General features: G+C 44.8%; 1 protein-coding gene across 1 annotated transcript in view; it reads left to right on the top strand.

The window, feature by feature from the left end:
- The window catches only part of LOC144167991 (diuretic hormone receptor-like), an 82,286-nt gene that overhangs the window by 39,637 nt on the left and 17,037 nt on the right, over window positions 1-25,612 (top strand). The window contains exon 7 of the mRNA XM_077697093.1: window positions 22,812-22,962. Coding sequence (XP_077553219.1) covers window positions 22,812-22,962 — 151 coding nt within the window. The remainder of the gene's footprint in view (window positions 1-22,811; window positions 22,963-25,612) is intronic.

Raw genomic sequence — 25,612 nt, forward strand, 5'->3', positions numbered from 1 at the left:
CTGTACACCCCGCCCCAGGTACCGATTGATACCTTAGACCACAGCTTATATCCCAGACGTACCCCAGATACCTTATACCCCAGAGTTGCTGCAGTTAATCTCGAAAGTTGTGCATACCTCCAGTGTGGGTGCATGATTTGTTATGTTTATGTTCCAGGAGCATTCGGACAAAATCAGGTTGAGAAATCGGTTGAAACGGCTAGCAATGACATAGTAACAAGGTAGTTAGCCATATCGAGCAATCACAAAAACGTTTCCAAACTCTCCACACAAACGGTTCTACAATAGAGACCGCGAAATGTTCTAACATGCGAATGGGTGTTATTAGGATCTAAGAGTTTTATTTTGCAACTTAAACTTTGCAGCTGAACTGCAAGCAGTCTTGCATTACTCTGGAACAGGCAAACGTTAACTTTTTCGTTACCGCGGGAAGTCGACCGACTTTGAAGGGTGTACGAAAACATTTTTTTGTGCTAAATATTCTGGTTAGGCGCATATTTCACCAACGTAAAAGGCAGATGATTCAAATTTCTTTCCAACAACACCAGTTCTTAAAACTTATTCATAACTAATGGTAGGAAAACAAAATATCTGATTCAAAATTTCTGAATACGGGAGATGTCGGTCAATACGCACAATACAAACAGTCTGGCTAAGGGTTGCAGATGGGCTATGAGCATTGAGTTTTGTGCTGTATTAGCTATTGGTGGACCAAGGCCCTCACGAGGTACGGTGAGTGACGCAGATGGCGTATTGGAAATCCTATGCATCGGTTAGGTGACGAAATCGTATAAAAATATAGGTGCACCAGAAAATATTAGGAGCTAGTGTGACGCCAGTGTAGTTATAAAATTCACTTGATTTTTGTACGTTATCGGTTTGATAGGGATGTTGCAACTTATTTTCGGTGAAGTAGAAATAAATTAATTTACATTTATCAGGGTTAACGGCCATTTGGGAGAAGTTACGCCTGAAACATATTTTTCCTTTATTGACCATGGCGCCCTGATTGCCGGATACATCAGGTAGACGTGAGGGTACGTCTCGGCCGAGGAATCTTTTAGTTCTACCACTTACAGTTCTACCACAACGAAATGCAAGTTCTACATGTCTACCACAACGCAAAATACCCGACGCTCCACGTCGGTCACCAAACGTATCATTCTATTTTGTCAGTATTCAGGGTTGAGAAATTCAGCCACCTGTTACTCATCAAATGGGCACTGCGCAGACTAGCTTGGGCAGAGTAATAGGGCTACACCATGATGGGGCACATTCTACAACCATACAACGTGTAGTTAAAATCGGCTTCGGCAAGCATACAATTGCACAAAAGATATCCCTCCCCAGTGTTAAAGTCAGGGTTAATTGCCCGAAATTGAAGAAATTCGGATCCCCGCATGGCTTCGATTTCACCTAAGGCAACGCAGAATGCCAAACAAATATCTTACAAAAATTAAATCCAGTTCCACTGAGCGTGAAATTTTATGAAACAACTGCGTGGTGGTTCTCTTGAGTGGGCTTGAACGTAAATGGGCGCTCGACCGAAATCTGCAGCACTGTCTTCGCGCACATTCTGTGGTTCGCGCAAAGGAATGTGCGGCTAAACGTCACCGGGGAGGCTCCCTCCTTTCTCCTTTCTCTAGCACGGGGAGAGGAACCCGCGTATGCGAGACCAGTGCGTTCTCTATCAGGTGGTTTGGTAACGTCCTTCGTTAAGGCCGCCGCCTGTTCTGGAGACCTGCTCCTACCCAAGGAATAATGGTGGTCCCTATCATTTCGCTTATCAGAGCTTTGTAGTCCTCGTTCGCTTCCAGTGTGACTTATCTGGTCGCTCGCTCACGCAAGCAGAAGGCGGCCATTTCGACTCCTGGTTATATTACTGCTCCGTGCCCCCGCGTGATGCGCGATCTACAGCAGATGGCCGAACCGGCTTGGCCTGCGACAAATACGCTCTTATATGACTGGGTTGTCCTTGCGGGAACGTTGCGTGCTGAACCAGGGTTCGTTTAGTTCCATCAAGTGTGCCTCTTTGAGCCTAAGGAAGCACTGCCGCAGTCGCTACCGACCTGCCTTGTTCGTGCGCTAGACTGCGTTGATGTAAACGCGGTCGGCAACCCGGTGTACTGCACCTACCAAAAAACGTGTGTATAGTCTTATCCATGCCAGCTTAAGATCACGATGTGCCTCAACTATGCGCAGCCCACGCGGCGTCGCGTCCTACACAGCCATAATAAGGTGCTAACCTGCCTGGTAACTGGTCGGAATAGAAAATATCCTGCTGGATTAACGGTGGTAATCTGATGGCAACCTGGCTGCAACAGAAAGTTCCAACAAATGCGCCTTAAGGTGTCTCTACCCTTGAATATACACCCTGTCGATAACAAAGCGCTCATGCTCGCTGCACTTTCTTCAAAACCTAAGAGCATGCAAAAAACGAAACTGCCTCTGCGTTCAAATAATCAGAACTATAGTTACTGGTGGCAGTTACTTCGTATTAAAACAAAATCAAAGTACTTTAGCTTAGACATAAGACAACCTCGTACTTCGATCTGACTTATATTCCGAGTATGGATTACTGGCTGCGCTTACGTGAGTCCCATCGTTAGATTACTGGTGTCCATTCGGTGGTCAGCGACCTCGTTTATCGGATCAACAAGGCAGAGGTCCATCAGTGAAAGTGGCAGGAGTGCGGCGTTGGTTGTGGAAGGCGCGGACAATTCGGCGCAACCCCGTCAGATCATGCGCACACGGCGCTCCACGATGAGTAGACGCGCGCAGTTCAGCTGGCTGTTGCTGAGAGCCTTGCAATGCGGCGTTTGCTTTTTGACGGATAAAACAATTCCGTCCACCCAGATAACTGGGCCCATCAGCTTGTTCCTTGTGAGTGGTAAAAGTTATACGAAACTGGGATAGCTCATAGAGATGTTCCGTGCTGTTTATCCACACGATGAAAGGCAGCCACATTGAACTTAGTAGCCCTCCACAAAATTATCTTCATTTCCCCTGCTACAACGGCTTGTAAGATTCCAATACACAAAAAGGCTTGCCCTATAAACCACTACGGGAAGCGCGGTTGCATTTGATGCCGGGAATATGTGTTGACCTATGGCTGTACTTAGCATTATAGTTCGGCGGAAGGTCGTAGGCACGTAAGAGCGAGGTTTTGTATTAGCAGATGGTTTATCGCCACCCAAACTAGCACTATATTGTTACCAGGCATGGTTATGTTGTTGGCGAACAGGATCCATTATATAAGGTGTCAAATCTACGCGACTAACTGCGATCACCATCATTTTACCCTGTCATTATCATCACGGCTCTCTGTCGCTCTCAGCCTCGTTCGTCTTGCCCGGTGCCTGCATCTCGCTGTATGAATCCTCCAAATATAGTCTCTTCCCTGTAACAATATAGCTGTGCACACTTCGCCAGTGGTCATTGAGTTACACCGGTATGATGATACGAAGAGTAATAAAACTCGTCCTCCGAGCATAAAAACAGTCGAATTAAAATTCAAACAAGTGATAAGTGTATATAACTCAAAGAAAAGGTTCACAACTAATTTCACGGAACATCTTAGTAGCAGCGGTTTGAAATTGCAGTTGTCAGTCACAACTGCCCGAACGGTAATTTTTAAATTGAGAAAATATATCTGATTTGGGAGAAAAGAAAACTCTGATTGTTCGCGACATGTGTATAAACTGGCATGGCAATTTTGATGGCCAAAAGGATGACGCATCCGCGTGCAAAGGAAAACCGCTTCACTACAAGGAAGGTGCGCATCACACCTTAGACGAGGGAAACCATATTTTCCAGACCTTCTGACTGCGGCTGCAATCGACCTTGTCCGTGTAGCTTATCAAGCGGCAGGCACTGCGATAGTACAATTGGAATGATTTAGCCAGAATAATTATAGGCCAATCGCAATTATAGAGAGAGAGGGGTATTTATGTATTTATGTTAAGGTGTTTGTTTTTCCTGTGCTTGGGGGTGGCAGCCAGCGCCACTCAGACTACTCGGGCTGAAGGGGACCTTCTTTATAACCCCGGGCCGTGACTCGAACGTCTACGTCATGTCGACAGTGGTCGACCAACGTTGAACCCTCTTAAGCTCCCTATGGCACCAAGACTGCCAGAACAGAGGCCCTCGCTATGCCCTCGGCCCTCGCAAGCGAAACGGAATAGGAAATGAGGGCTTGTTGAATTGAGACAGAAATAAGGGTTGACACTCAAGATAACCATGGAAAGCAAAGGGAGGATGTGGGAGGTCATTGAAACAGATAAAGGAATTTGGAAAGACACAAAGGAAGTGGAGGAAAAATTTCCGCCGGGTGGGATGCAAACTCACGATCTCCAGAATACGCATTTGGTGCAATGACCAGCCACCCGGCTGGCATTTTTTCTCCACTTTCCTTCTGTCTCTCTAAATTGCTTATCTGTTTCAATGACCGACCGCACCCTCCCCTTTGCTTTCCTTGGCATACTTGGCTGTCAATTTCAACGAGACCCCCATTTCCCTTTCTGATTCGTTATATAAATATATATATATATATATATATATACATATATATGTATCGAATCAGAATGGGAAATGAGGCGCTCGTTGAAAGTAACAGAAATAAGAGTTGGCAGTCAAGAAAACCTCCGAAAGCTAAGGGGCGGATGTGGTAGGTCATTGAAACAGGTAAAGAATTTGGAAAGGAAGAAAGAAAGTGGAGAAAAAATGCCCCCAGGGATCCGAACCCACGACCTCCACAATACCAGTCTAGTGCGACAATGCACCAGACCGGCGGCACTCTGGAGTTGGTGGGTTCACCTGGAGGTCCCCTTGTCACAACTTTGGCAGACCTCTGCCAACGTTATGACAAGGGACTTGCCTCTTTCAAGGCATCAGGGTTCATCTGTGGCACACTGTTTTATAGATCCAGATTGCAAGGTTGCGGTACTGTGTCTAAAAGAGAAAACATATCTCTTACACACAGTTCAGTAACCTTGGAATTGCACCCCAAAGACGCCCCTGTCAGCCCAAAAATTCCCGCAAGTCTCCTTTGAGGTCATCCGGCACCACCACAGCCCAGCTTAAACCATTCCTCCTGTTTCCCTCGAACCTCTCGCAGTTTTCACTCTTTCTCTCTTGCAGGGTCCTGTCGCAATCGCGACACCTGCGGTTCTCTCTCACTATTTCCATCCTTTCAACCGACCGTTGACCCACTCTGCTGTTCTCCTTCCGGCCCCCCTCGTATCCCCTCCGCTCTCTCTCCAACTCAATCTGGATCTATAAAACAGTGTGCCAGAGATGAACCCTGATGCCTTGAAAAAGACAAGTCACCTTGTCGAAACGTTGGCAGAGGTCTGAGTACACTACCTTCTCCAAAGTAGTATTTCTGTATATACATATAATTTCAGTAAAAGAAAAAACTCACAAAGGGCGCAGAAATAGTATAAGTTAAGAGTCAGATAAACAGCAATAACAATAACCAAGAGGGTTAACTTACGTAGCGGCAACTCGAAGACATCGCTGTCTCGGAGATAACGTGATATTTTACGGAATCAGCCATGACGCGTCTGTAACGTCACAGTAACGAGAATTCCCTTCCACGACCTTCTTTCCAAGTCCGTGAAGTTAAAATCGTCAAGTACCACGATTTTAAAGCTCATAGGCTACGGCCAGTGCTCTAAACAAAACAAGCCGTCCCATTAACGTCAAATTAGCATGGTTACAAACAAAAGACAGAATTTGTTCGCAGAAAGCGATGTTGAAAGGAACACGTCTGTCCCCCAGTGAGGACTTCTGTAGATTTAGACGGCTTACCAGAAAACTATGATTAAATTTGGAACAGCGAGGTGAAAAGCTTTCTCTTTGCGTTTTAACAAAGGTTGCATGTCCAGAAATTAAAAAAAAAGTAAGTCCACTGCTTGGTTAGGGACAGTATCTGTGAAGCTGATTACCCATGAGACACGCTCGCGGCAGGTAGCGCCTTTCCCGCAGGCTCGGATAGTCATACCTCATTGCATAAACAACGCACCACCGCGCAGTCCCAGAGCAGTCATTACTTTTAACTAGCATTAGAACTGTTATCAGCAAACTTACTGAACTCTCCTATATTCTTTATTCCTGTAAGGACAATATGGTCATTCTCACGGAAACGTGCTTTAGGCAAAAATAAAAAAAGGAAATACTGGAGTGCAAGAAATTGTGCACATTATATAATTTTCACCATGATTTTCGGTCTGCTGCTGGTGTACCGATTTCTGTCTGAGACACCATGGTTTTTTCTACCGCCCTTATCTCCACAGCGATAAAACTTGTCGGTGTGCGGGTTACTATTTGTATTAGGTTTTCATTTCTTGCTGTTGTAGAGCAACGACAACTTCAATTTACTTTTTGCTGTGAACCACACGATGGCCTTAACCAATAATTTTTCGATAACCCAACTCCCCGTTATTTTGATTGGGCGACTTCGACTTGCAAGATATAGTGCGGAACAGTGACTCGGTTAAACCTAAACATGTCTCATCTAAATGCACAAAATTTACTAGTCTATGCCACGACGATAATGTCAAAAAAATTGTACAGAAACCCGCTCATATTGCTGCTAGTGGAGCCGACACTGTATATAATTTACACTACTACTCGCGACTTGTTCTCGCAGCTTTCTTGCCTTACTAATATATGCGACCATTTATTACTTCACGCAATGAGCCCAGATACCGTCAAAGAAAACTATTAAATAATAATTCACCATTGTTCTAGAGAAGACGTAGAATTAAGCACTACCGAATTGGACAACTCTCGGAGAATTTTTTGAAAAAATCTGAGGAACGCTCAGTCAATGAGACTTTGTCCCTTTACAGAGATAATGTTCTATCATTGATCAATAAACCCGTAATTAGGAAAAGTGTCCTCTCAAACCCACGTTTCCCGTGGTTTCCAAACAATTTATTCCGTTTACGCAACGAAAAGAAGAGTTTGCTTCGTCAGGCAAAACGTGCGAATAATACATCCCGTTGGTTGGAATATCAGCGAACTAGCAAAGAATACACAAGGGAAGTGTGCATTGTGAAGAAAAACTTCTTTGACAACACACTACCCACAGTTTTAGAAACAAACCCACGAAACGTCTGGAACATAGTATGTGGTACTAAAACAAGTTTCATTCAGCTCAATTCCATTTATGACTTTTCGGTTTGAGTTGTTGGTTGCTCCACTGTCTTTAATAACAAGTTTTCTTGGAGCTTTCAACGTTGGTGCTGCCGCTTGTTTTTCTGTTGTACCCAGGAAATTTGACTGGGCAGGTGTTCTGTTGACTGGCCAGGTGCTCGCAAACTAGTTAAGAACCATAAAATTTCTTCTTCAGGCCCCGACTCAATTAATTAAAAATGTAGAGAACTTCGCTCGGCCATTATTCTGTCCACACGTTTTACGCAAACTGTACAGTAAAGTACCCTTCCTTCTGATTGGGTAAAAGGGAAGGTGGTTCCGGTTCATAATTCTGGTGAGTCACATTTTCTTGGCAACTGCATTTCCATATCATCAACGCGTATTCCCTGTAAAATGCTTGAGCATATTTTGTGTTCCCATCGCATTAGGTATAAAGAGCCCAATTTACCTTTAAGCATTCGCCAATACGCTTTCGGAAAATATCTATCGTATAAAAGACGGTTGCTTTCGTGGTAGCAAAGATCTGTTGATTAATGTGGATATGTGTTGTGATACTGTTTGTGTTTTTCTCAACTTCGCAACAGTGTTTGGCTCTGTTTCGAAATATTTACTAATTCTTAAACTCGGCAAGCTGAACATAGGTGACATTGTATTTTTTTGTCCAAAGTTTTTATTTAAAAGTGCGCGCCATGCGTCCCTGCTAATGGTTTTTCATCCGCATCATCTCCTGTCTCTTCTGGCGTGCCACATGGGTTCAGTCTTGGGGCCACTTCTATTTCTCGTTTATATTTACGACTTCACTAGCTGTGTCACTTGCTCATCCATTATACCTTTTGCTGATGACTGCGTTAAATGCCACAAAACATACGGCCCCAATGATTTGCATGAACTCCACGATGACCTTAAGACTACTTTTATTTGGTCAGCAAAATGGCTTATGAAATTAAAAATTGCTTCTGAATAACATTCCCCTCTATACTGCGTATTCCTACAGATATCTATGGCTGCAAAGCCCGAGAGATCTTATTTTGAATATGCATTTCGATTACATAACTAAACAATGGCAACCGCGTTCTTGGATAAATGCGGTGGTTCTTATACTACGTGCCATCGGGTGTTAAATCTCACTTTGTCAGTCAGTCGTTCGTCAAACATAGAGTATACCGGCGCTATTTTTACCAGCGAAGCTGTTTTGCAAATCGTAATTTTCCTTGTCCGCTGTTAACAGTACCAGGAAATAGCCGAGCACCCACATGTGAAAGCGGCACGTTTGCGAGGGCCTCGCGGTGACCACCCGGCGGTTAAGGAAACTGCCAAAATGCCTAGGGCCCGTGTGTGCCGTCCTAAGAACGACCGTCCAGCGTCCCCTGCGCACGTTTTTCGAGCCAAGAACACCCACTTCGTAAGATTCGCCAATCTTTTGGTGACCGCCCAGCAGTTTAAAAAAAAAACAAGAAAATGTGGTGCGATGGCCTGTGGGTGCCTCGTAGCGACGGCCCAGCGTCCGCGGCGCACTTTTACCAAGCCAAGCAGAGCCGCTTAGGTATATTGGCCACGATTGGCAAAGAAAAAACTCCAGTGCTCGCCGTAGTCGTGGCAACTCTTGCATGCAACAACATAGACACGTCAAAGCGCACGCCCCTCCTTGGTGATGTCTCATGATTATCACTTCCAAGAAAATGAAAGAAGCTCACACTTATTGCAACAATGATGGAGTAACGTTCGTTGCGGCAGCGAAAAAGAAGCAAAGCGGCTGCAATCCTGGATTTATACGTTCGTGATGGTCGTAAAGGTTGCGCACGGCTTCGCTACCTTCAAGTCTTACGCATTTATGTGAGCTTCCTTTGTTTTTCTAGCCCGGCAAAAATCACGCTCATTTTAATAATTGAAGCTATCCAGAATCCTGCCACTCGTTTCATCTTATTCAACTATACTCGTAATTCCAGTGCCACCTAAATATTATCTGTCCTTGTCCAGCCTGATTTGTTAGCACGTCGCAATTACCATTGTGCCTTTTTCAAAAAATGCTTTTTTACATCACTGACCTGAAAGAACAGCTAATACTTCCGCCGGCATGCATTTTTTCATCGCGCACAGACAATGTTTTACAAAGTTTGTGTTCCTTCTTGTCGGACTTACGTATATAATGATTCTTTCATCGCAAGAATCAGTGTTGACTGGAATCACATACCCGCCTCGACTGCTGCTATTTCAGAACACCCCCGTTACAAGAATGCCGTAGAAAAGCTAATTTGTTAAACTGGATTTACACTGTGTACTCCCACATCTGTACTACCAATTTTGTTGCCATAGTGCTATAACCGCCCCAGCCGCCCCCCCCCCCCTCGTTTATGTAGTGCCTCTTCGCCCTGACAATAAATAAATAAATAAATAAAAAAGTAAATAAATAAATAAATAAATAAATAAATAAATAAATAAATAAATAAATAAATACACGGGTCAGTGAGACAAAGCATGCTTCCCTTTTATCCAAACTGCTTCAACCATGTCGGAATGACGTAATCGGTTAGACGTAGGCTTCATAACGCGAGACGCCCAGGTTTTTTTCCCACAACGCAAGCGTTTTATTTTTACTTAAGACGGTTGATGCACCTTAGCTTATTATCATCATCGTTTTGTGAAATGCATTTTCTAAAGCTGGCTTTCCCGCAGTGTGTTTTGGTCACGACGCACTCGCCACCATAGAGGCATAGGCTTCACTGAAAAATAAATAAAAAGCTACATACCGCCGGCAATCTACGATATGCATGGGATCTCGCATAGCGCGAAAAAATTAGTGGCTAAGGTTGATTCTTACGTTATTTTTGAGCCCAAAGTGTTAAAACATTTTTGCGCCATAATCTATAAGACGACAGGCTGCAGGGATTCCTCCAAGAATTGAGAGTGTGTGAGTTAAAACAAAGCAACAAGTTAGTTCAGACCAAAAATAAATAAAAGTGTGTTCTTTACCGCTGATTTGCCAAAGCCTAGAAGCAGCATTCTGGGTGTCTTTCAATGTCTCCTTGACTGAGTACCAAATCACATAAAAAGGCGCGGCTGGTCCGGACTTTCCTGCCCATTGTTTTGTCCCGAAGTATACGCCGGCATTCTGGGCGAGTGCCCTGTTTGAGCACCCTGACTCACGAACTAGGGAAATGGCAAACACGTTTTTCATCTGGATAGGAATGAACCTGGGCCATGACAATCCAGGCATAGTGCTTCTGACAACACAAGAATGGGGGCAGCCCCTAAGGTTTGTCTATACTTTTATTGAAATTGGCGCGCAAATATCTACGTTCTCCTCCTTTGAAAACGTTCAAAAGGAAAACAGAAAGGGAAAACGGTGCTGGGGAGCTAGATTCTGTGTGTTTACTCCTTCTCGTGTCTTATTTTTCCAGTTGCTATCGGCGTGAATCGAAAATACTGTCGTGAACGCGAATGGATATTACGGTGTTCGAGATGGTGGGACCGCTATAGCGGCGGTGGTGCGCTATCAAATGAGCTGGGTTTTTGGTTCATCAGCAAAACAACCAGACAACAACTTCGCTATCGTGTTATGACAAACCTACAGACACGTTATGTATACGTAGAAGCGACAGAATTTAGGACACATATTAACCCTCTTATTGCAAGAGTCAAAAGACCTGATTGGCAGTGCCACTGGGCGTACATTCACGCGGACGTGCTTATGCGTGGCAGTGGAACTTTATTTTTTATGACCTGAATATAAAACGTCAAACTGCTCATGACGTGCGGCAAAAGCTGAGAGAAGTCTCTTTGTTGAAGAGCAGAAGCTTTTACTGGCGTTTACAATCACCTATATGCTTCTCTGCTGAAGATTTTTGGTGTAGCAAGAAATATTTGTGAAGGACAGAGCAAGAAGAAAAATTGGAGCAGGCTTGACGTGCGATGACGTGGACGTCATCAGGACGTCTGCTTTTTAGATTGCGTCAGAGAATTCACAAATTTGATATGTCGAAAATTCCAAGCAAATGAAACTTTTGGCAATGAAACTTTTGGCTCTGCTTCGAGGGCAAGTATGTGGATTTAGACCAGTCTTTGTAGTCACTGGTCCTTGTTCTAGGCACCCAGTATCGTGAAGAATAGGCGATCTTCCTGTCGTCTAGGCCGGACATCATCCTATTAAATTATGCGGAAGATTTTTGTAGTAGAACCATTGTCGCTGCCAGGGCTTCAAACAGGAATTTTTTAGGTTTTGGGTTGGGTTCAGTAACGGTGCACTATTCCGCTCCACTTGGAACCTGTTCGAACGAGTTCACAAATGTTTTAACGGGTTCGAGGGAAAAAGCAGGAGTTTCTTGTAATTTTTTTACTGTTGTGTTGTAGTTTCTCAGTCACGTTTTACTGTTGCGTTGTAGTTTCTCTGCCACATAGTTACACAAACAAATTCATAATGTAGGTTTCCTAATACTAATGTTTTAACTTGGAAAACTTAACTGAACAATTGCTTGCAAAATGTTAGCAAAACTAACGATAGCGAAAAAAAATGTTCGCGAAGACGCTTACGACAATGATGTGTGTGAATGGGCAATCTTTACTCGTTATGGTCGCCAGTTTTCTTGTAATATTTTAGTTTAGTTAATTTACATAATACTCCTCCTGGGCATAATTTGCAGAATTTTTAATTAAACGTTTTTTTGTTGTTTGTTTGTGTTAGACAAGAATGTTTGCATTGGAAGATTTAAGAGGAGGTCACAGAGTCAGAGACAAAAGGGGGACCTCCTGTTTTTCCTTAAACAAACTAAAACAAAGGTTATAACCAGAAAAACAGCACTTGTATGCATATCCCACACTGAACATAGAAGCTCATGAAACAAGAGAAGTACCAGTTAAGAGAACATTCAAAAGGGGTCACAAGCGCAGCATTAGTGTTGGTAAGGATGCTCCACTCGTGTGGCACATGGCGCCGGAAGTAATCAATTGCATTTTTACGCACCCAGAACTTGGCCGCTGTCGATGATGTTGGTCGCTTGAAACGAATTGTTGTCAAACGGAAACGTCGTTGTTGTCCACTGACAATGCCAGCACCACGTTGGTTGATATCGGGTGGGGATATTACTTGTTGAATTTGTAATTCCAGACATAGTTTTGCATCACTGCTATATATATACTCTGAACAATGTATATTGAGTTGTTTCTTCGTCTCTACTGAGTGTTTCATTTTACGAAGAATCAGTTACTGGGTACTCCTTCGGCGTTAACATTACAAAGCTTCCCTCCCGACATCCGCAGCAAGCTGACTGTTTCTCCCATTCCTCGCCATATGCATAAAACCCATAGAAAGCGCCTACAATAATCTTGTATTGCTTGCTGACGCCCTAACTATAACTACAAACAGTATTTAAGGCTACCGATGGGAATAACGCACAAAAAATTGGCTGAGTTTTGGAAAACCCTAATTGCCCAATATTTCCTGCAACGAGTCTTGTCTGCACAAATATCGGCTTCTCCACAAGCGGTAACTCATTGAGGCAGAGGGTTCCATTATAAACTGCGCTTTTTTCACGCACTCAATGAGTTGTGTTCCTTCTTGTTTCCAAGAAAAAGTGGGAGAAAGATTTCCACGTAAAAATGAAAGAAGGTCACACTGACGCGTAAAGCTTGAAGGCTTGAAGGCTTGAAGCTTGAAGCTTGAAGCTTTACGTCACCTTCACGACCAGCACGACGGTTTACGTCCACGATTGCTGCCCATTTGCTTCCCCTGCGCTGCCGCAACAACCTTTATTCCCTCATCGGTGCTATAAGTGTAAGCTTCTTTCCTTTTTTTAATTGACAATCATTGGACATTTTCTATGCTATGATGTGCATTCCTCGTTCCGGGAGTGTTGCCGCGGTTACGTCGAACGCTGCAGCTTTTGATTTGGCTATTCTTGGCCAATCTCCCTAAGTGGGTATGCTTGCACAGTTGGTACATGCACAGGGGACACTGGGCAGTCGTCGTGAGGACCGCACACATGAGCGCTAGCATTTTCTTGGTTCTGTTAACTACCCGGTGGTCGGCGCTATGCAAGCCCTCACACGCGTGCGCTCGGCAATTTTTTGGTATTTTAACTGCGGACACAAAAAATTGTTATTTTCTAAGCACCTTCGCTTTTATATGCTTAGGGCTACAGACACGCATTCACAACTGCGAGTTCACTTTTTTCCACGTGTTCTGTTGCCCCTGCATAACCTGAAGTGAGCTGCGAAGGATGCAAAGGAAACATCTCTCGGCCAGACCCTGGATAAGAGAACGCATATGTGGCCACCCGGTGAGCGGCCGCTAACACAAGAAGGGAGCTTTTTATACCTCATCAAGGCAGATCAGCCACCAAAGAAGAACGCCACGAACGCATTCCTTGATTTTTCGGGGGGCATAATGACCCAGCGCCGATGAATTTTTCTTAGCTCATTAGAATTGTAAATTATATGTGCTTGTGCTGAGAGCCACTTTGATGTCGACTTTCCATGTCTTTATTTTCTGCCGTTCGTTGGGCACCATACTCGAGTGCAACGGAATTTCATTGCAGAAAATATAAAGACTATACCTACTAGTGGTCATTTAGATGCCTAAAGTTTCGTCTCTTCACAGGGGTGGTATAGCATTTCCTTTTAAATGTATGACTATGGAGTTCGGCTTCGAACAAGAGTGTTTGTGAGTACTGGTTGGTCACCGTAACCACTGAGTGTCCTGCTTGTTTGATCATGCTTACGGCCATCACTGTAGATCACTTTAACCAACCAACCATTTGTATCAACTAACATCTTAGAATTCTTTGACCTTCTCATTGGACAGCTTCAAAAATTTCTCGACCAGGACTCGACACCACTTGCTCACTGTTGGCTGTGTGCCGTTTCCCCCAGAAACTGAGTCAAAATAACTGATAGTGTTCATCGCAAAAAAAACAACCTTTCTGCACCAAAGATAATATTCCTCGGTGACCATAGCGAAGTATTCGCCTTTCTGTGATACGAGGGTGTGTTAAATCATGTATCGAAACGCAGAGACTAGCGATAACAGCGCTGTAGTAAATACAGCGATCACCTAATCAGTTCTTGGGCATCCGTACACTGAACACACTAAAAATAAAGGACGCCAGGCTGGAGGGGCGGGTCAAGCACCAACGAGGGTAGATTTACAGGAAGGTAAAGTTCACAACGTTCAAAGAAAGTGTTGAGAGATAACCAGCGCCCCACGATTTCTTAGCGACGCTCAAGCTCACCTTTCTTAGCACGATTAAATGGCGAGATCAGCGCAAAAGAAGCTGTTCTTCGCTTAACGCCGCCACCAAGCACCCCAGATCCCTCGTTAGAGTTAAACGCATACGCCAGAGGAGCGGGAACGTCCCCTATTAAGCTGGGCTGAGAAGAACGCGGCACAACTATTTTGTCACAGTACCATTGCGCAGGCACACATGAGGAATCTCGCCAGGACGTATTTAAAATGCGATCTCACTATAAGCTTCACGTCAAAAATCACCCTAAAATAGTCTAAATCGTTGCTACCCCATTACGTTTGAAAAAGCCACACTATTATGTTTCAGATTGATCGCAGTGCACACATCGTGGTAAAAGGTTTGAAAAAAGCTTAGAAAAGGAGTGTACGCGCATCATTGCCTATATTAGTGGTACAGGCGATGGATCCTACATTAAACTTCAAATTCAAATATTTTCCTGCGTCCACATCTTATGATGCAAGGCCTGTGGTCAAATACAAACACAAACGTTGCTTTGCGAAGTGCCCTAATCCGTGTACATATGAACGCTGTTCTGCTGAAACGGTATATTATGTACATATAAAACAGAATCCAACTATGTAACTTTCAGCAGCATCGTTCTATTGTTTATAAAGGATGAATTGTTTTTGCGGAAACAATGGAAAACAACGCGTAAAAATGGTACTTGAATATAAGAGAGCAAAATAAACACTTAAAAAAAAAAGTTTCGGCGAGGTGTTTCGTAAAAATAGAAAGAAATTGTCCCCACAGATGAACACGAGCTGCTCAAACGACAGAAAATTCAATGTATTTCAGCAAACCGCTTTACATTGCAGTCATCATGAGAGGTGCGAAAAAGAAGGGAAACAGCGCGGGGGTTTGGGGGGGGGAGGCGGAGGATAGAGTACGACGGAGTATGGGCGGTTACACAGGCTCCTTTAAGATGAATGTGCTCCAATTTAAGCAACTCTTATATAGCCTTTAATAGGCCTCACTTAAGAATTCGTGGAGTGACCCCGACAAGTTCAGAAAATTACACCAGCTTCCCGTAGGCGAGCCCTGAGTAGTATGCAAAGCAGCCATGGGGTTGATTCAAGTGCCCATTAGTTTTCAGTTCGTCGTTTCCATTAGGTTGAGGTACGTGGCTGCCGTTATATTTAAAGTTTGGTTTCCACGGTAACTACCACACTTTTCACTTATCGGAACTACGAAATAGGAACTTGCGTTGAGCCCATGGCTGTTTCGCATACTACTCAGTGTTCCCCTACGGGAAGATGGTGTAATTTTATTACATGCGACGGGGCTATATCCCTTCCTTGACGTTGCTGCACCGTCCACACCCCCACTGCACACGCTCGGCTTGCTGAACACCCGGTGGAGTCTTACCCTTTAATGGCAACTGGACCGACAGTGTTACCGGTGTCTTCCTGGGCCGGCCCGCTTCAATTTAAAGGGCTCCTCGAGGGGTAGTGTTGCCGGTGTCTTCCGGGGCCGGCGGATGGATGGACGACGGACGACGGAGCCGAGAGCAAGAGATGCTTCGCATCTAAAACTGGTGGTGCCCCTACAAGCGTTTGTTTGATAAACAACAGAAAGACTAAAACTTAAATTGGAGTCTGCGAAAGAAGATGGGAAGAAATAAGAATGGCTTTTTAGGCCCCCAGCTTTTCTTTTCCTTGATGACTTAGAACTGGGCAATCGCTAGCACCTATCAGGAGAGCCCCAAGCCTTCCGCAAGTGCATTTGTCTCGGAGACAGTTTAGGAGCGCTTAAAGCCCTCGTATCGATTGGCCAATCGCGGTATCCCCAAGTAGGGCTAAAGGCAACACCATCGCCGGCTACAGCAAAGGGCTAACATAGCGGCTGAGCCAATCGGCCCCTTCTCCTTGGGCACATGGCTCAGCGTCTTATCTACAGCACTGGTGGGTCTTTAACGGCTAACGCCGGCGCTGAGGCGAATTCAAATAATTAAATGGCCACGGTAAAGGCCTGCCAGTAAAACAAATCAATTTGAACCCTCGGAGGGTTTTGATTACCCTTTCATACTGAGCTGAGCCCCGCAGCTAGAGTCTCAGGACAGAACATGTTTATTTTGTCATTAAAATTTAGACAATTCAACCATTGAACAAACGACAAGCACAGATGATTAAGTTAGCCTCTGGGCGAATAAAGCGTGCATTGTGGGACGTGACGAAATCGTAATCACCTGGGGAATGTGCATCTGTTTTTTTAACGCAAAAAGAACTTGAGATCAGCAACTGCTTTTACATTAAAATAACGTGCAGCTCCTGGACTCATCGACTGACCTTTATGACATTGACCTTAATTATGACTAATTTTAACACAGAAAAATCTCCAACTTTATCTATTTTGTCACTTGGTTTGAGAAGAAATTAGTTTTGAAGATATATTTCTTTTTCTACCTAAACGCAAAATGTTTGGTATGTCGGCTGCAGTACCTCTCGTGAAGCTGCTGACCAATTCTTTGAAAAATTCTTGAAGGGAAATTATATATGGGCGAGACATTTAAAAGTATGAAATCGGAAAAAAAAACACTTAATCGTTATCCACATTATTATTCGAAATCAAATACGAGTCATATATGGGGCAATAATAAATACATAACTGATTCTAGAGATGCTTTGAAGAAGGATGAACGCGTAACCCAGCCTTGAAGGCATACGCAGAGAGAGAGAGCAGCACAACGCACACGATCGACTCCCTCCTCTCTCTCTACGTCTCTCCTTGTGTACAGATTGAAGGCGGGCCAGTTGGTACATAACTGAGTAATAAAAGAGCGCGGGAAACGAGACTACAGGAAGGGCACACAGACAGGGCACTGACTAATGACTGAGTTTACTGCCCGTTCAGAGACAATAAACTTAGGTGGTAGTCAGCGCACTTTCTGTGTGACTTTGCTGTAGGATCATTTCCCGCGCTGTTTTATAACTCTCTTGTGTACGCGTCTTCAAGGCTGGGTGACGTCGCCCATCGTTGAACTTCATTTTATTTACAGAGTAGCCTGCAGTGCCGAGGCGCTATAGGACGAGAGGGGGAGGCAGTAAATTGCAGGTTTAATCATACTATAATAAATGGATTAGCACAAAAAAAGGTTTGAGCCGCACGGCCGACAAGTCAGAGGAACGAAAAAACTTCGCAAGCAGAAGATCAGGCTGGCGCACGCATGCCATGGTATAACACGTCCATAAAACAGAGGCACATGCACACTCACACAAAAAACAAGCCGCGGACACCAAGGTAAAGGAGGAGCTAATCTTGCAGTACGACGCAAGGGCCTGCTCAAGGAATGTTCTCATCCGCTGCACCTGCCAGACGCAGATACGCCAACCCCCTAAAAAGAAAAAAAACCGTCAGCGGCAGTCATGCCCATCGGGATGCGATTGCTCATGTCACTTCGCAAACACACACACACGCACACGAAAGGGTTCGCAGGTACACGCATGCCCACTGGTGTCGTCCCTGAGGCCACACCTCTCCCCCAACCCCTATGCTACCTGAGCCGGCTTTTCCTCCCAGCCTTCGTTGGCCAAAGAGACAGTGCATCAGCGTTTGCACGCGCGATGCTCTGGCGGTGCTGAATGTTTACTTTGTAAAGGTGGAGCGCTAGAGCCCAGCGGGTTAGTTTGGCCCCCTGGGGGACGCTGCTTGTCAGATAGGAGAGCGGGTTATGATCGGTGACGACCTTCACTTGGGCATTCAAAAGCCACGTCTGAAACATCTTTAAGCCCTAAAACACTTCGTATGCTTCCCATGCAATGCTGGCCGTTCGCGTCTGAGTTGGCGTGAACCGATTGCTCGCGAAGGCAATCGGAGCCTCAGAGCTGTCGTCGGCTATTTGCACCAAACAGGCGCCTGCTGCAACAGCGGACGCATCAGTGGAAAGCGCAGAAGGTTTCGCCAGCTCCGGAGTGGTAAGAGAGACAGCCTCGCAAAGGGCTTGTTTCAGAGATCTGAACACCTCGTAACCTTAACTGCTACAGGGAATTTGAGTAATCACCCTTTTGCCTGTCAACTGTGTCAGTGGCCAGACTATCTTAGCGTACCTTGGGACATAGTCGCGGTAGTAGCCAAAAAGGCCCAGAGCGTTCCTCAACTCCTTCTTAGTCTCTGGGGCCTGCAGGCCATTACTGGCCTCTAGTTTCACGGGGTCCGGCCCGTGCGTGCCTGAACCGACGACATGCCCCACGTAGAGGATTGAGCGCTGCCTGCAACGTCGAGAACACCCGGTGAAGGTGTTCAATGAGTTCATCGAGTGTCGTGCTGAACACGGCGATGTCATCTAGGTATGCACACCTGTAGTGCTCGTGACCGGACAGCACGCCATGCATGTTTCTCCGGAAAGTTGCCGGTGCGTTTGTTAGTCCAAACAGCATGACCTTCCACGCAAACTGACCTAGATGCGACACGAAGGCCGTTGCAAGCTGATAATCGGTCGCTACGGTACCGGCCTGTAGCCCCGCCTTAGTTGAATGAGTGTGAATTATTTGGCATATTCTACGGCCATTATGAGCTCCTCCGGGCCGCCCATAGGAAAAGCGTCGGTTTCCGTTAGCGCATTAGAGTGCGGTAATGAATGCATAAGCGCTTTGAGCCCTCCTTTTTGGGCACGCAGACAATAGGATGAGTACACGAGCTCTCAGAACGGTATATAAAAGCCAGCTCGAGAAGGTCTTTTATTTGCTTGTTAACTTCGCCTTTCAGAGCCTAGGGGATCTTGTATGGGTGGCCACGCTCGGGGGCGGCCCCCTTGAAGAGTTTGATGCAGTGCTTCCTTACGTTAGCGATTCACTGTTTCTCCACGAACCGGGCTCCACAGACGGCCCGGCCGATCGGGATCGTGTCGTGGGCAAAGCATCTTTTTTCCACGGCTTCATACGAGAGGTGTTCGGATACTGTAGACGACGGTGCTGAGTGCCTCGAACGAGAGTTTAGAGAGCGGCCAATATTGCGCCATTTCGAATGCCACAGGGGCACGCGAGTTCGTACTTACTGACAATGATGTGCAGCCTATCTGGGCCGGAACTCGCAGATCCCAAAAAAGCGGACACTACTAGGGGCCAGTGTTGTACGGAACGGCGTTCCAAGGAATACCGTTACTAGAACTAGTTCTTTTTCGGAGGAACGTAGGAACGCCACGGTTTCATTAAGAGTGGGTGGAACTGTGACAGTAACTCATTACGTTTACAACGGAACGACAGAGGGAGCGGCGTTCCTTCCGTAAACGTTCCACTGCTAGGATTCCGCTGTTTTTGATGCCAAGGCTTCAAGGCTCACTTGAGCTAGTAGAAAAAGACACAGGCCGCTAGTGTGTTTATCTTCCAATAAGCTGTATCAACGCCCCTTTCATTCGTGTTTTGTCGCGACCTGCGTTTTTGTGGATAAAAGTGGAACGCGGAAGCCTAGGCGGATAAGATATGACTGTACCGTGTTAATCGCACATGTGTTATCCACAGTACAGGCAGCTGTGCCAGCCGAAGGGGGAGCACGAGACTTCTCAGCTGTCTGTAAATGGACACCTGGGTCGCTGGCGTTGCGGTCACCGCGTGTAAATACTGGGCACCAAGTTCTACGCCTGAGATTTTTGGAATATTTCCGCCTGCGCCCATAGCGAAGGAAGAGCTATCTGATCTAATAGGCGACAGCAAACATCCCGGAGAGATGCAAGCCGAATCTGACCTCGGACGTTCTATTGTCTCACGGCACGGACATGGCGCTCAAAAACGCCGCCGTAAACTTCCTCGCGCACACGGTGGACCATCGGTTTCTGCATGTGCCCACTGGCAGGTTTGCTTTGACTATTGTTTTTCTAATCTTGCTCGGAGTTACTCCGCCGTCTTTCATTCTTTTCATAGCAGTGCGCCGACTGTGGTGTATTGTTACAGACCGGTTCCGACCAGTGCTTCAGCCGGGCAGCGATCGCGAGCCGAATGGCGTATTCTCACGTAGGGCTACAAACGGTCCCGAATTTTGCGGGACTGTCCCGAATTCTGATTCAACGTCCAGAGTCTCTCTCCGTATCTGTCTGGACGGAGTGGGTCCCGGATTTGTTCGGGACCGTACAGTTAGGAATTTTTTTGCGATACAAAGCACGCTCAACAAGGCACGTCACGCTCCAGAACTCAAAGTTAGCGTGAACCTCTCCAGGCAGAGCTTCAGGTAAAGCTGAACTTCTACGTGACGTGCCACAACATTTACGAGTACAATTTCCAGCAAGAGCACCTTTTGCGGGCACCAAGTAACAAGATGAAGTACCATTTCAAGAGGCCGCAACAATAATGAAACAGATGACTTGTATGGATGATGCCTCCATAAGGAAAACTGATTTAGTTGCCTCACAAAGTTTGGGTATGCTATCCCCCCCTTTCGTCCCGACTTCCGTCATTGAAGAGTCGGTAACCCTAAGCTGGTGGCTGCTGCCATGCGCAGAGTTCCTCCGTTCCGACAACGAGAAGCCAGAGGGCAAACTTAGAAACTGCAGTATAAAGTTACAGCAGACAAGGTTGCGGAAAAAAGCAACCAGGAACTCTCAATAGGGCAAAGTTACACTCTGAAGCTCTGTTGTTGACGCACTGCCGTCGATGCCCACGCGTGTGGGAATTTAAGGAGCAAACTGCAATGGTCAGAGTTATGCGCACGGCACCACAGAATGTTTCAACGGTAGTCATACAAAACATACGTGAAACAACCACTGTCCGAGGACAGCGTGGGTTGTATGCTAGCAGATGCCTATGAACGCATGCGGAAGCGGTCTGCTGAGCCTTAGGGACTGAACTAACGTATCCTCAAGTACAACACGGTAGTACTTTCAAGAGCTTTGGTGGTACGGATTTTTAACATTGCCAACGAGGTGTTGACGAAAAAATGGTTTCGTCTGTACGACATCAACATCGTGAGGCAACTTTTTCTTAGTTCATGCAAAGGACTCTGCTAAGTTGCGAATATGTATTCTGGACATTCTTTCACTCATACTGCAATAATCAATCAGCATTCATTGAACGCCTATGTATTGCTCCTTTCGAGCCGGTTTCTCCTGCAGAAATGTATGTTGGTACATGTGAGTAGCTTTTTATTTGCACATCTAGATCGCATTACCCTGACTACGCCTTTGAAGGCCCAAGTGGAACGCGCCATTTGTGTTTCACTAGTAATGGACGAGCACAACACTTGAAGTTAAAATGCGGGAATATGCCCGGTGCTCCCTGAAAAGTTCGTGTATGAGCATTTCGTTGAATTCTTTTTATCTCCAAATATCCTGCTACGGTGGTGTTCACATTCGTGTAATATACGTATTTGATGTGAGTGTTGAACTGTTCACTTCAACTTGCCTCGGGATTGTCCGACACCGCATTTTAAAAAATATAATGTAACGTTAATTTAACGACGCGTTACAATTTTCGAAGTGTAACTGGAATGCGTTCCTTTGTCAGTGTAGGAACTTGTAAGGGGAACTCGTTTCAAAATTGGGAAGGAACGAGGAACGAGCTTTCGTTCCTATTTTAGAGGAACGTGTTCAACACTGCTAGGGGCTCGTACAGCGTTTTCAATAGCCTACTGCAGCCGAGCTTGCGCCCCTGCTCTGATTCGAAACTGCTGTGTCACAGTGTACAATTCCGGGTTTTCTATTTTTCTCAGCGTTCACAAGCTTGAACACTGTGTGAACAACTGTATGACGCAGAAGAAGCAAGGAAATCTCACAGACTTTATGTTAAAAAGTGCGGCGCTCCTTGCGATATCGTTTCAATTGTTCGTGCTGTGACTATTACATCGGTAAGCTAGCGCTCATGTCATTATCTTGGAAAGGCTGCAGTGATGTGCAGTTTTAGATAATCTTTAGACAGGCGTATTTGATATTTTTAAACATCGATATATCGAACTATACCGCGATCCCCTTGGACTTCGACATATCCGTGTTTGCCTGTATAGTGAACTGCTCAGCTTCACTTTACATTAACGCGCCACTCTTAAACGGCACTTACGCCTGCGGTACAGAAAGGTATCCCTGTAGAAAAGGCAAAAATAGCTTGGATATAAAATGCGATGCGCAAGGATCAAGCAGAACCGGACACTCCACAAATTTCCTAAGCTTTGTGCGCCGGTTCCTTAGAGATATGAGGCACTGCAAGAGAGGAAAACTGCAGCTTTTTATAGGGCTGTTTACGAAATTCTCCTGTGCACACCACTGTACTTAGGTATATATCACGTGAAAGTCAGCACAATTTCATAAGACGCTTGTTATCATAGTGGCTCAGCGCTCCTGCGTGGTAGACATATCTTGCGCGATATTAAAAAAATGCCCCGTGCTTACCCGCGCCAATACCCCTAATTGTGTTTACTATTGTGCCTGAGTGTTCTTTTTTAACTGTTCATTACCTATAGCGGGTCATTTTCTCTCCTTTTCTGGTTTACCCGCAGAGCGCGTGCTTCATGTACGTGGTGCTGACGTACCTGATGGGGACCAACTTCTTCTGGATGTTCGTCGAGGGTCTTTACTTGTTCATACTCGTCGTCAAAACTTTCTCCATCGAGCTCATCCGCGCCCACGTCTACGTCGTCATCGGCTGGGGTGAGTCAAGCGTTGCCTCGACACTGTTCCCAAAGCAGCAAAGCAAAAGCCCCTCTGACATGCATAAGCTTATTCTATGGCCATTGATTATCCGTGGGAAGTACATGGTGAGGTAATATATTTCAGGTAGGACATATACATTACGTCAAAAGCTTATTTTCTGGGGATGCGGAAATTGCGTTTTCTCAAATCATCATCAAATACTTTGCACATGATGTCTTAATATGAAAACACTGCTCAAAAAAATTATAAACTTAAGTTGTGGATTCGTGGGCAGTACAACATTTCCCAGGCACAATGTTACGTGAAATATCGCTAGATGTGCTTTCTATCACTAAAAGCATTGTCGCCTAGCCGACAAGATGAAGGCTTTACCGCGGTTGAAAGATATCAGTGAAAACCAAAATCAGTGCGTTCATAATAACCTCGCAAAAGTTCCAAAACAATAAAAAGACACAATCGCAACTGTATGTACCCAAAACACCAATAGGAAAAAATAAAAAGTTTTCAGGTTATCTAGTTTACTTATTATCGCTTTCATAACGATAACGCGAGCACTATGGAAAACGTCCGCATTACCTGATCTCCCGCGGTATACAAGCGAAAAGGCCGCGGTAGAACACAGAAAATGAACTCAATCATGTGATTGAAATGCTGCATGGGTCGTGAAATTTCTTATGTGCGCACATTTATCTCAGAAGTACGCTATGCGGCTTTAAAGGGGGCCGTTATATCAGAGTTGAAAAAAATATATTTAAACAGTGTGCCACATGCCATTGTGGAAGTATTCGATAGTGGATCCTACAGCTTGTTCAATTAGGAATACTTTTTAAATGTGCCCTATATAGTCACCCACCGAACTACATGAGATAATTTCAATTCGCAATTTTTAATTTCGAAGGCTACGCAACCCGTTATCCTTTCAGATCCCTATAATTCTTGCGCATACCGTTCCAAAGCTTTCCACGCAAATTTTGGGACTTACGGCGTAGGTTAGTACATGAATATATTTGTGACGTGTAGTAACTCCTGTTTCATACGCCAGATGAGACGAAATAGCGTAGTAATACGGATTTTATTAACAATAGACCGAGACAAGCAATCACCGGCAGCTATGTTTTTAGAAAAAAATCTAAAGGCATCTATTCACCCCTCGTGAGTTAAGATGCCAAACCGTATGAGTGTATTTTAACAACACATTTTTTACAAGTTTCGCACACTTTCGGCACAGTTTTAGAGTTGGGTGATGCTGCCGCATATGGGCACCAGATGTGGCCCACATACTGCTTGAAGGCTCCAATTATCTGGGCTAGCCTCTAGCCTGCGCTAGAGGGCAGTTGACTGCAGTTAGGTTTGAAGAACATTAACACGGTATAAATACTCTGTCACCCTAAATCATAGGAACAAAACATATTGTCCACAGTGTTGGTCAATTCAAACGCGTTTTGGTGGGAACGTTGGGTTCAATTTGGCACTGCTCCTAAGCCATGCTTCCCACCGTTTCCGTCACGTCGACTGGAAAACAAATCTGCGAAGCCATTGAACCAATTCACACTATTTATTTATTTTTTATTGATTTTTTAATTTATTTATTTATTTATTTATTTATTTATTTATTTATTTATTTATTTATTTATTTATTTATTTATTTATTTATTTATTTATTTATTTATTTATTTATTTATTTATTTATTTATTTATTTATTTATTAGTTCTGGAACCCCTGATAGGGGGTTTTCGCAGGTGGAATACGCTGCTCAGAAAAAACATGTTTAAAGTCGACAACAATACCTCTAAATCTGTTTACTTTCAGGGGGGTTACAAGAAGGTTGTCGCAAGTAGTATCTAAGAAGGCAATGCAATAACGAAAGGCCTTGTTATCGTTGCACAATGCTAATTAAGGGGCGACTCGAATATTGTTGAGATCCCTGCATATCTTCTGGCTTTCGAAGTTTATTCGAATAGTTAATAGTTTTACGAAAGAAAAGACACATATGAATTAGTACACGCGTGTTGTGGAGTTGCAGTTAATATTGGTGTCTTTGCTTAGACCTAAAGCTTGATGTAAATGAAATAAAATATGCAACATCTACCTTAGACCTTTTATACTTTATTGAAATATTGAGCCTTAAGAAAACAAATCTGTGGGTTAATTACGGTACTTTTGTGATAAACCTAAGTAACTGGAGTGCGGTGGTAGGGTAGGGATTTGAAGATTGCTTTGGTGTGGGCCGTTTTTAGGGCCCGAGAACTTGACAGAAGGCGTTTAGATAATACCATGCGCTACAGTATAAAACATGAGACTGGGGTAAGTCCTTCATTGTTTTTTACGATTAAGTTCAATGAGGTGTCGCAGCTCCCTGCCTGGTATACATGCAGAGTGCTATAGGCCGGTCTTTGACGAGGGCTCTGAAGGCCACCGTTCGAGGTTTCTACCTTTAATTTCCTACCTCATTTCCACGTTTGGGTACAGCGCGAGTGGGCGGGCCAGGGATCTGCGGTGCCACCAATACCGTGACCTTGAATAGACAAGATGCAATTTGCGGGTTTGGGGACATGCATCTCAGCTCGTTCCTCAATTACCCGCATTTGTGTCAAGTCCCCGAAAATGTGCAGGTATTAACAGATGCGGTTAGTAAAATTATGTGCG

This window comes from Haemaphysalis longicornis, unplaced genomic scaffold (assembly GCF_048455015.1).
Source record: "Haemaphysalis longicornis isolate Haplotype H1 unplaced genomic scaffold, Haemaphysalis longicornis Haplotype H1 scaffold_2, whole genome shotgun sequence".
NCBI classification, from domain to species: domain Eukaryota; kingdom Metazoa; phylum Arthropoda; class Arachnida; order Ixodida; family Ixodidae; genus Haemaphysalis; species Haemaphysalis longicornis.